Source organism: Gorilla gorilla, chromosome 21 (genome assembly GCF_029281585.2).
Source record: "Gorilla gorilla gorilla isolate KB3781 chromosome 21, NHGRI_mGorGor1-v2.1_pri, whole genome shotgun sequence".
NCBI lineage: Eukaryota > Metazoa > Chordata > Mammalia > Primates > Hominidae > Gorilla > Gorilla gorilla.
Genome location: NC_073245.2, coordinates 48862462 through 48874471, shown reverse-complemented (window position 1 = coordinate 48874471; position 12010 = coordinate 48862462). Strand labels below are relative to the sequence as shown.

Genomic DNA, 12010 nt, shown 5'->3' with positions numbered 1-12010 from the left:
AGATACATGCTGCCAAACTGTCAAAAACATTTTTAAATGAACATATATACTTAATACAGGAAAATATTTTTAGAAAATATTCCTAATCAGAATTTCTCTACAATGCTTAGTATTTCTGTTCATCTTGGATCTAGTCATTTGCCTTTTTTAAATTGTGTGGACTTAAAGCAACCTTTGCAGTTATTTTTCAAGACTGTAATAATTTGGCCATATAGATAAGGCCTCTCCCTCTTTCTGATTTCCACATCTTCAGTGTTTATGAGAATTCTGGAGCCCTGTCTATACCACAAGTAGATGCTCTTTCATACACAGTCAAACCTAGTTCCCCTGCCAGAGCATTTTATCCCACAAGTGTGTAGGGATTAAGAGGAATATCCATGCATGGAAGAGCAAGAAGAAACTCTACAAATTCTAGTCATTGTCAGTAACTATTCTTGCTTACTCATTCATTCAACATCATAATTTGAGCATCTCCTATTTACTCAGTGCTATGAAGAATATGAAAATGAGTAAGATTCAGGCAGCCGAGGAGAAAGTAGATGTCAAAAACCAGTGGTTGTGGCTCACGCTCGTAATCCCAGCACTTTGGGAGGCCGAGATGGGTGGATCACCTGAGGTCAGGAGTTCCAGCCTGGCCAACATGGCGAAACCCTGTCTCTACTAAAAATACAAAAACGAGCTGGGTGTGATGGCATGCACCTGTAATCCCAGCTACTTGGCGAGAGAACTGCTAGAACCCAGGAAGCGGAGGTTTCAGTGAGCTGAGATCGTGCCACTGTACCCCAGCCTGGGAGACAGAACAAGACTCCATCTCAAAAAAAAAAAAGAAAGAAAGAAACAAAAAAAAACAGTGATTGTGGTTGTTCTACTAGGTATCAAGACTTCTTATAATGTTGTTGAAATTGCAAAGTAGTGAACCAAGGAAAGCATGATTTATTATGTTAAATCCAGATTTGAGAGTTCACTCTTCCAGAAAATATTTATAGTCTATCTACTATGTTCTGAGCACTGTGCCTAGCAGTTAGGGATCCAGTTTTTAAATTCTACCTTTTAGAGTTAATGCGCATTCTGTAGTGAACGGGTACATTTGTTTGTCACTGCCTGCATTGTCCTTTGTATAGAGCAAATCAAAACTCCGATTTGGTGATCCTGACTTTTATATTATCCCTGATTTTAGAAGAGTTTTGTATACCTGCCTACCCGCAATCCCCAGACTAAAAGTTCATCTGGATTACTGGGTCTTGCCTAGGTAATTTTAACCACTGCTTGCTGCCACTTGCAGTCTATCATGTAGGCCACTGCTCTCCTAAAAACAGCTTAGATCCTGTCACTTCAGACACCTTCTGTGGCATCCTGCCTTCCACAGTCAGCTCCAGCCTGTGCCCCAGCCTCACCTTCAGTCTACCTCACCTCACACTTGGCTCGGTAGCCATTCCGTTCCACCCCTGGGGCTTTGCTTATGCTTTCGCCTTGATTCTGGAAGTCCTCAAACACTCACCTTTTCCCTTTATCTATCTGTAGAAATCCCACTCCTTTCTGTGTTCACTCAGCTCAGTTGTGAAGTGTTTGCAGTGGTTTCATTTTGCTTTGTATTACATGTTTCACCCTGCTGGATCCAGATTCTAAGCACAGGTTTTGTATGTGTGTTCTTAGCAAACATATAAACGGAGAAATCCAGTTGATCAAAATAGCCCTAAAATAGTATGGCACCAACAGATTGTCTCCCCAAAACATTTTCTTTGAGATCCCTGCCTTCATGAACACAAGGGTGCAGGATATCAGACATGTGAAATGCACAGGGCTGTGATTCTTAATTAAATGACTCCATGAGAGAAAAATGAGAAGAGTTCAACTTTGGACTGGATAGCCAAAGACCTTGAGATAGAAAAGAGTGAGGATATAAAGAATGGCAAACCCACTAAGGAAAGAGGTGAAAAGTGAGACAAGGGAGGTGCCCAGGGCTTAGTCATTAGAACCAGTTGTACTCAGAAGCCATTAAAAGATCCCAGCAGGAGAGGACCCACGGTCCAGTCCATTTCTCAAAGAAGTAAGGTAACCTACTTTCATGTTATATAGCTAGTCAGTAGGAAGACTTAGATTCAGCTTGTAGTTTTTTAAAGACACGTAACAGATTCAGAAAATTAGATAAGTGAAATTTTTAGATCTGCTCAGAAATATCAAAGTATATCATATAAATATATCTCCCACTATGTATTTTGGTAATCTCTTTGGCTGGCTCAGCCTTCTCCAAACTGAGCTGTTGATCTTGCAAGATGATTCTCATACCGAGCTATTTCGTTTTTTTTCCTAGCAACTCATAAAATTATTTTCTTCTCTTTTTTTAAATTTTAGGTCGAATGCAATTCCCGCCTGAACCCTATAAATACAACTTTGCTAAAGGTAATGTGCCTTCTTCCCTCACTTCCAACCCTTATATGTGCTTCAGATTAATCATGTTTTCTGGAATAATTGCTCAGAAAGGAGCAAAGCTTCCCTCTCTTTGGTTATCTCATTCTCTTCTTTTTCTTTGAGACAGAGTCCCGCTGTGTTGCCCTGGCTGGAGTGCAGTGGCGCGATCTCGGCTCACTGCAGCCTCCACCTCCCGGGTTCAAGCAATTCTCCTGCGTCAGCCTCCTGAGTAGCTGGGACTACAGGCACGTGCCACCACGCCCGGCTAATTTTTCGTATTTTTAGTAGAGACGGGGTTTCACCGTGTTAGCCAGGGTGGTCTCGATCTCCTGTCCTCGTGATCCACCCACCTTGGCCTCCCAAAGTGCTGGGATTACAGGTGTGAGCCACCGCAGCCAGCCTTCATTCTCTTTTTAAAATAATCCTTTTGGCCAGGTGCGGTGGCTCACACCTGTAATCTCAGCACTTCGGGAGGCTAAGGCAGTTGGATCACGAGGTCAGGAATGAGACCAGCCTAGCCAATATGGTGAAACCCCGTCTCTACTAAAAATACAAAAATTAACTGGGCATGGTGGCCCACGCCTGTAGTCCCAGCTACCTGGGAGGCTGAGGCAGGAGAATCACTTGAACCCGGGAGGCGGAGGTTGCAGTGAGCTGAGACTACACCACTGCACTCTAGCCTGGGCGACAGAGCAAGACTCCATCTCAAAAATAAATAAACAAATAAATAAAATAAAGCTTTTTTCCTCAATATGTTCTCATTGTAAAACACTGCAAAAAAAGAGGAAAGCATATGGAATAAAATAAATTTAAATTATTTGTAATCCTACCACCCAAACCTCCGGTAAAATACTGCTGTCTTTTTCCTATACATTTTTACATCATTAAAATTAGAGACGGGCTGGGCACGGTGGCTCACACCTATAATCCCAACACTTTGGGAGGCTGAGGTGGGCGGATCGCTTGAGTCCAGGAGTCTGAGACCAGCCTGGGTGACAGAATGAGACCCTGTCAAAGAGTATTTACAACCCTGTATCTGTTTTCCTCAACTTTATGACATAGCCTTTCCAATGTAACTAAAAACTTTGGCTGGGTGCAGTGGCTCACACCTATAATCCCAGTGCTTTGGAAGGCTGAGGTGGGAGGCCAGGAGTTCGAGAGCAGTCTGGGCAACATAGTGAGACTCTGTCTCTACAAAAACAATAAGAAAATTAGCTGGGCTTGGTGGTGCGCATCTGTAGCCCCAGCTACTCAGGAAGCTGAGGCGAGAGGATTCCTTGAGCCCAGGAATTCGAGGATTTGTGCTCCTGACGCTGCACTCCAGCCTAGGTGACAGAGTGAAACCCTGTCTCTAAAAAAAAAAAAAAAAAAAAAACTTCGTCAACATGATTTAATATTGTGAGAATTAAGATAATGGATGTAAATTCTGTATATGCAAAATCCTGCTGTATTGGTAAGGAAGCTTTTAGTAACAATTCTCATGATGAGGGTGGATGCATTTTCTTTCTCTTAGGGCAAATACAGACTAACTCTTATGCTAAATATCTAGAGTTAGTATCAAATGTCTCCCCTTTTGAGTATAACCGAGGCAAGAGTTTCTGCCTGTCATTGTTTCAACTTAGCTTTTCCTAGAGCCTCTAGTAAAGTGTTGAGGTAGCTGACCTTCTAGTTTGAACTTGAGAACTTGGACTACTGTAGATTTCAATGCCGATCGTATGTTGCTTACTGCTACATTTTCAGTCTGAAAGACCTCTGCCATTTTCCTTTTCCCTTTGAAGTGTGTTTGAAAGGGAAGTGCTGTTACCAGAAACAGCCTGTAGTTCCTAGAAATCTAATGTGAAGTTAATGCTCTGAGGTGACCACATTCAAAATGTTCTGCCCTCCAGGCAATTGATGGGCTGGTCTAAAAATTTTGGGGAGGGGCTGGGCATGGTGGCCCAGCACTTTGGGAGGCTGAGGCCAGGAGTTCAAGACCAGCCTGCCCAACATGATGAAACCTCATGTCTACTAAAAATACAAAAATTAGCCAGGCATGATGCCGGGCACCTGTAATCCCAGCTACTCCAGAGACTGAGGCAGGAGAATCGCTTGAACCTGGGAGGTGGAGGTTGCAGTGAGCCAAGATTGCACCATTGCACTCCAGCCTGGGCAACGAGAGTGAGACTTTATCTCAAAAAAAATTTTTTTTTAAGTTTGTAGTTTCAGATTAGTTTCTCACTTCAGGTTTGAATCAATATACAAAAGCATAAAACTAAGCCCTACAGTAACCATAGACATAGTTATTTTTCGCAAAAATGCCCATCTACAACACCATAGAATAGCGTGGATAACTCCTATGGCAGATTGAACTGATTCTCAAACCATTTGATAGGTACCCATCTTGGAAATAGTTTCTCCCAGTATTCTCTCTGCATATGGGAACTGTTCTGTGTTCTAATCAGGTTTCAGCTCCTAAACTTCATGGAAATACAGTCTGTACTGGTTTGGTTTTTTGTATATTTGTTAAATGTTTGTTTATAATCTTATGCTTAGAATTTTCAGGGGCCTCTCCCTTGTTAATCTCAAACGTCTGTGTCTTTTGTGGCATTCTCCTCAGTAGTAGTCCCCCTTCATAATAAGTTTTAATGCCAGTGAATTGAAACCATGGGGTTCATGTTCCTTTTTTAAAAACGCCAGTCAGCCTGAAGAATACCATCTGAGTCCAGAGTGTGTAACAGCTGGAAGAAAGAGAGCAGGCCTATGGCCAACATGCCCTAAAAACGCTTTTCTGTGGACAGTAGATTCAAATCACCTGAGATCTTATTAGAAATGTACGTTCCTTTTTTTTTTTTTTTTTTTTTTTTTCCTGGAGACCGACTCTCTGTCGCCCAGGTTGGAGTACAGTGGCATGATCTTGGCTCAATGCAACCTCCGCCTCATGAGTTCAAGTGATTCTTCTGTGTCAGCCTCCAGAGTAGCTGGGACTACAGGTGTGTGCCACCACGCCCGGCTAATTTTTGTATTTTTAGTAGAGATGGAGTTTCACCATGCTGACCAGGCTGGTCTGGAACTCCTGACCTCAGGTGATCCCCCCCACCTCGGCCTCCCAAAGTGCTGGGATTACAGGTGTGAGCCACCACGCCCGGCCAGAAATGCACTATCTCGAACCATACCCCAAACCTATCAAATCAGAATCTCTGGGATAGGAATCCAAGAATCTGAGTTTTAACAAGTCCTTCAGGTAATTCCAGGGCACGCTAATGAAGCCATACCCTAGAAATCCTTGCACACGTGAGAATAACCAGCTGTAAATGTTTATGAAGTGAAAAGCAGCATTACCAAACCCAGCTATTAGAGGAAAGTGGCTGACTGAGCAAGCCGGCTGAATCAGTATCAGCTCCTGATGGCAGAGTGCCCTTACTCATGGAGGAAAGATAATGTAGAGTTGAAATGGGACTTGGAAAGCTTGATGCACAGAGAAGTTAGGGTCACACTGTTCGAGGGCTCTGAAAGGAACCTTCTTCAGGTGGTTTTCATGGTTGAGAGTAGTGGTTAACTTCACTATCACCTCAACAGAAAATTCCCACCATGGGCCTGAAAGTCAGGGCTTCAGTCTTATTGATAAATAAGTATGTAATAATTATTTCAGATTTTCATCCAAGGTTATAAATGTTTGTATGTAGGTGCATTGAGATGCAAACTTGCAGTTAAACATTAAAACCTAGAATTCGATCTTGTTCTGTTTGAAAGGACTTGGGGTGTTCAGAGCAATTCTCTTTAAGGGTAAGTCCCAGCTGACTTGCATATTTTTCCTTTTCTAGATGGCAGACTGTGGGGGACTGCCCCAGGTAGTTCAGGTAAGGAGAATTTTTTTTAAACACCCATTTAATTCTGCTTCTCTGTCTATGCAAAGATTAATGCCCTCTTGTTTTATCCCCCCAGCCTGGGAAGCTCACCGAGGCCTTCAAGTACTTTTTGCAGGGAATGGGCTACAGTGAGTAGTACACAACTTTCTATCTAGCAACGATTTAGGAATATTGGGGGCCAGTTTCACATCTGGGAGCCCACAGTTCTTGAGATATAACCTCTGTGGCAGCCAGCCTTAAGCAAAGTAGAAACTGAAATGTTTATGGAACATTCATTTGTCCGTATTTATAAGCTAACACTCAGCACTTACTTTCGTCAGGCACTATTCTTTTTTTTTTTTTTTTTTTTTTTTTTGAGACAGAGTCTCACTCTGTTGCCAGGCTGGAGTGCAGTGGTGCGATCTCAGCTCACTGCAACCTCCGTCTCCTGGGTTCAAGCGATTCTTCTGCCTCAGCCTCCCAAGTAGCTGGGACTACAGGCACGTGCCACCACACCTGAATAATTTTTGTATTTTTAGGAGAGACGGAGATTGACCATGTTGGCCAGGTTGGTCTTGATCTCTTGACCTCGTGATCTGCCTGCCTTGGCCTCCCAAAGTGCTGGGATTACATGCGTGAGCTACCGTGCCCAACCTATATATTCTTAATCTAAGAAGTCATTCTGTTATTAGTGCCAATTTATAGAAGAAGAAACTGAGGCTCAAAGAGACTAAGCACATTGCCAAGGGTAAAAATTCAGCTGCAGGGCCATGATTCAAACCCTGACAGTCTGACTCCAGAGCCCACATTTTGAACCCCTGCAGCTTAGGCTGTCCTAGGTGTGAATCTGAAATTATGATTTGCATTTAAACTCAGCTGGTTAATAACTCCTGACCTAGAGAAATGAAATGGAGACTCCAGGAGAAAAGGGCAGTATCCTTGGTAAAGTCTCCTCCACCCCACGGGACGAACTTGGAGAGTGTTTTAGAGCAAGTCCAAGGGTGTGTCCATATCATATGCCATTGTCCTGGTCTCTTGTATTGTAAGACCCCTGAGCTTTCTCATGGTCACAGAATTATCTACACTTGCTCCTTTCTTGGAGTTTTTAGAAAAACTCTTTCACCCAGGTACAGAGCTCTTTACCCAGTAGGGTGATTTTTCTCCTGTCTTTGGTATTAGTGTGGATAATGGTCATTGGCGAGCTGCCTGGTCAGCTGCTCTGGGCAGCTGGGCCCTGGGTGCAGCCCTGTACCTGCCAGGCAGACCATGTATGTCTTGTCTCAAGTGGCTGTGTCATCCTTGCCTGTGAGCCGCTACCAACCGAGCCCACACCCACAGCCCTGTGGCTCACTGGGAGGAGCAGGAGCCCCTCTCCTAGTCCATTCTTATCCTTTTCCTATGAAATAGCTGATCTTCCAGCCCACTTCTGATCCAAAGCAAGATGACTGTTTATAGCAGAGGGGAAAACAATTGCCTTTGTCTAGTTGAGGAAAGTAACATTTGAGATGTTATTGAAGTATCTGTCAGCCTCACCTCCTCTCTGGGACCTTAAAATAAAATTTTATCCCTGGCTTAGAGTATTCTGTCAGTGTCTACCAGGCAGCTGAGGTTGCCACTTGGCACTCTGGGGTCACTAACCTGCCTTTTCCTGTGTCCATCCTGCTTCCAGTCCCGTATGTGCAGCTCAGTCACCTGAGCACCGAGTCAGGTACCTTCCTCTGTGCTGGCCCTGCCCCGCCTTCCAGTCTCTCCTGGCTGCACTGGCTGCCTGCAGCATGTCCGCGGTCTTCCTGTGCAGTGAGAGCCCGATAGAACGTGGCTCAGTACGCCCCAAGAGATTTAGCCTACAGGTCCAGCCCTGGTCCCCCAGGAGGAGGAAAGGATCTGGTTGTAAGGGGCAGGCCTCCTCTTGTCATCCTAAATCCAGGGTCACAGCAGCAGCTGAAACTTGATAGGCAGGGCCCATCTTCCACCACCACCTACTGATCCTTGAATTAACCTCCAGACACAGGAATCCAAGGGCAGCCTTGGCTCTAAATAGGAGGGTCAGAGCCTGTGCCCAGAGAACTCTGCAGATGATAGCACCTTTTGACCCCAGCATTGAAATGACAGCTAGGGGAGTGGCTGCTGCCCAGGATGATAGGCAGGGAGGCTATGCCAGGTAAGGCCCAGTCCCAGCCAAGCTGGAAGGACCTTAGAGTCAAGCAGTGGCAGAACAGGAGTCTGAGTTAAACACCTACTTCTCTGTCCCTGGCAACCTGTACCTCATCCCTGTGTTGAGGTCAGCTCCAAGCCAATCTGCCCTCCCCTTCACCTGCACCATCCTACAGATCTCCTCCCTGGTAGCAAGGTAGCCTGTGGACACGGATGGTAGTCTCGTTGTATCGGGCTTGCACTGTGTTTGTGAAACACCTTCATACTTGTGTGTGTGTCTTTCTTTTCTTTTGGTTTAGTCTTGCATGCACTGTAGGTTTTGGTTACCTGTTTGGGTTCCCAAAGCCTCCATTCTGTCACTGTCTGAATGGTGTGGGCATAGCTAAGAGGCTATACTCTGGATTTAGGGTTTCCCCTTGTTCTGCGGTGACTGCAATCAGCTGAGATTCCAACCAGATCTAAAGGATTAAAGTGGCCTCACATATCACCACTCACCTAGAGCAAATAATACAAAGTGGGGATGGCTATATCTTGTCCTGGGTGTCATTGTAAATGAGTTGGAAAAGCTAAACATAAAGCCTTTGATGAGACTCCTAGGTTAGCTGGGCTTAACCGGGGCTTCATCTTCTAGTCCCCTTGGTTCTCTGTTACAGTACCATCTGCCAGCATGACTCGGCTCGCCCGATCACGAACCCACTCAACCTCGAGTAGCCTCGGCTCTGGAGAAAGTCCCTTCAGCCGGTCTGTCACCAGCAATCAGTCAGATGGAACTCAAGAATCCTGTGAGTCCCCTGATGTCCTGGACAGACACCAGACCATGGAGGTGTCCTGCTAAGCAGATGCTCCTCCCCTGGACCATTGCAAGTCCATCCTTCAAATGACCACTCCATAATATAACATTTCATCCAGTAAACTGGCCTCTACTATCTTTAACTCATGCATGGCCACTGAACCTCTCTCTAGTAGCCTGGATTTATCATTCTCTCTGCCTGCCCACCCCCTTTTTTGTATAGCCCAAGAACCACTTCCATGCCATACTGTAACATTCCAGCATCTTTAGCTGATCAGATCTCTCCATATCCTCTCTTGCCAGCTTTTTCCCGTGCTCCCCCAACTATGTATCGGATAAGATTCTTTGATCCCGACTCTGTGTGTGCAAGCACACGTGTCTGTGTTTGTGTGTGCATAGTTCTGTGGTTTTAGACACGCTTTCTTGTAGTGCTTCTGCAAAAAACAAAAAAGGGACTTATTTTGCATTCTCAATGGTGTTTTTAAGGGAATTAGGCAGAACAGATTTCTAGGTTGGGTAGGCCACTGCATTCTCTTTTGTTTGCAAATTGGTCAACAAAATTTGCAAAGTGATTTCAGGAGAGAGCAGCTTCGAGGAATGTGGAAAATCATAATTGCCGTCTGGACCATTGATTGATTGTGACCAGTAGTAGAAGGGTGCCTGTTACATAGAGAGGCTCCTTCTGTCCAAATGAATTTCTGTATACTCTTCTATAAATAAAAGGGAGGAATATATTCTGCTGGAAGCCCATGAACCATCAGTGAGGTTCTGATACAACATAGAGTTTTTTCCAAGGAGTGAATGTGGTTTAGTTACTGGACTCTCTTAGCACAGGAAGGTGGAAACAAAATGCCAGGCCTCTGCTCTGAAGAGCAAAACTGCTGTCGCTGCAGTATCTGATACCAGACATCCACATATCCACAAGAAGTGCCTCTTAGGTCTGTGACAGAGAGTGTGTCTCCATTCCTCAGTTCCCAGAAAGGGGAGAGGTTTGGCCTAAAAAGCATGTAGATGGTGGAGAAATGGGTGGGGAGAGGAACAGCCATTAACACAGTATCATGTTTAATAAGTATAGCCTTGATTTCAGTAGATGTAATGGAAGCCAAATTAAATTGATACAGAACCCATTTCTCAGAGTCTTTTTTTTTTTTTTTTTTGAGACAGAGTCTCGCTGTCACCCAGGCTGGAGTGCAATGGCACAAACTTGGCTCACTGCAACCTCTGCCCCCTGGGTTCAAGCGATCCTCCTGCCTCAGCCTCCCGAGTAGCTGAGACTACAGGCACCTGCCACCATACCCAGCTAAGTTATGTATTTTTAGTAGAGATGGAGTTTCACCATGTTGGCCAGGCTGGTCTCAAACTCCTGACCTCAGGTGATCCACCTGCCTCAGCCTCCCAAATTGTTGGGATTACAGGCATGAGTCATTGCTCCCAGCCATTAGAAAGATTGTTAATCCTATGAACTCCCTTTTGTAGGAGAGAAAGGGCCAATCTGTAGGGGCAGCCCTGTCCAGGTAAAGTTGTTTTCAGCCTCATGTCTACTGTTAGGTGAGGGAGTCACAGCCAGACAGAGAGTATTGCTGGAGGGTGAGAGAATTGTGGAGACCAACTACCACATAGCAAGAGCCCAGCTCTTGAGAGCATTGAGATGTAAGCTCAGGGTTACACAGTTCCAAATCTTGGGAAGGGGCTTTTCAGACACACTGTTTGCTTTCTGCTGAGATAAGGAATGCATCACTCTGCCAGAGTATGACTTTTTACAGATTATTAAATAAAGCTGCATATGTCTCATTGTTACCTGATTGCTGGTGTTATTTCTTTCAAGCCATTCACTGGGGTTCAGGGCAGGACTGAGTTGCTGTATGCTGGTTCTGTGTTGCTGTTTTCACATGTGATTGCTTATCCACCAAGCGACACTGTCCATTTATAGGAGGAAATGAAGACTGATGATAAATCATTTGCCCAAGGTCATGCAGCCAATAAGTCCAGCCAGGATCAAATCCCAGGGAATTATGCAGAATTCTATCTGATGTGTCTGTATTTCCCTCAAGCCAAAAATCGTGAGAAGCCTGACAGTGTTGTTTGTGATGGAGGAGGAGAAGCTGAGGTCTTGAGAAGGTGGTCCATGTCACAGCTCCACCACCTGTGTGGGATTGCTGGGTTCCACCTCTCATTTAATAATCTGCAACCACTTGTCTTCTAAGAGACCAGCTTGTGTTTCTCCAGAAATGGCTATATTTGTACCCATCAAGAATAATTTCAGACCGAGTGCAGTGGCTCACGCCTGTAATCCCAACACTCTGGGAGGCCAAGGTGGGCGGATCACCTGAGGTCAGGAGTTAAAGACCAGCCTGGCCAACATGGTGAAACCCTGTTTCTACTAAAAATACAAAAATTAGCCAGGCATGGTGGTATGTGCCTGTAATCCCAGCTACTTGGAAGGCTGAGGCAGGAGAATCACTTGAACCCAGGAGGTGGAGGTTGCAGTGAGCCAAGATCACACCACTGCACTCTAGCCTGGGCTACAGAGCGAGACTGTGTCTCAAAAAAAAAAAAAAAAAGCCAGGCATGGTGGCTCACGCCTGTAATCCCAGAACTTTGGGAGGCCGAGGTGGGTGGATCACGAGGTCAGGAGATTGAGACCATCCTGGCTAACACGGTGAAACCCCGTCTCTACTAAAAATACAAAAAGTTAGCCGGGCGTGGTGGCGGGTGCCTGTAGTCCCAGCTACTCAGGAGGCTGAGGCAGGAGAATGGTATGAACCCGGGAGGTGGAGCTTGCAGTGAGCCGAGATTGTGCCACTGCACTCCAGCCTGGGTGACAGAGCAAGAC

The 12010-nt window shown here is 45.2% G+C and overlaps 1 protein-coding gene across 7 annotated transcripts in view; it reads left to right on the top strand.

Annotated features, from left to right (window-relative positions):
* The window catches only part of NDRG3 (NDRG family member 3), a 94505-nt gene extending 83531 nt beyond the window's left edge, over positions 1-10974 (top strand). For 4 of the 7 annotated variants that reach the window (XM_031004845.3, XM_031004846.3, XM_031004847.3 and 1 more), the window contains 4 exons: positions 2353-2400; positions 6210-6245; positions 6331-6382; positions 9041-10974. In XM_031004845.3, the coding sequence (XP_030860705.1) occupies positions 2353-2400; positions 6210-6245; positions 6331-6382; positions 9041-9222 (318 nt within the window). In that variant the 3' untranslated portion in view covers positions 9223-10974. Of the gene's footprint in view, positions 1-2352; positions 2401-6209; positions 6246-6330; positions 6383-7902; positions 7942-9040 lie in introns of all 7 variants that reach the window. The other 3 variants (XM_031004843.3, XM_031004844.3, XM_055373466.2) reach the window with 1 other exon arrangement.
* Positions 10975-12010: the final 1036 nt, after the last annotated feature.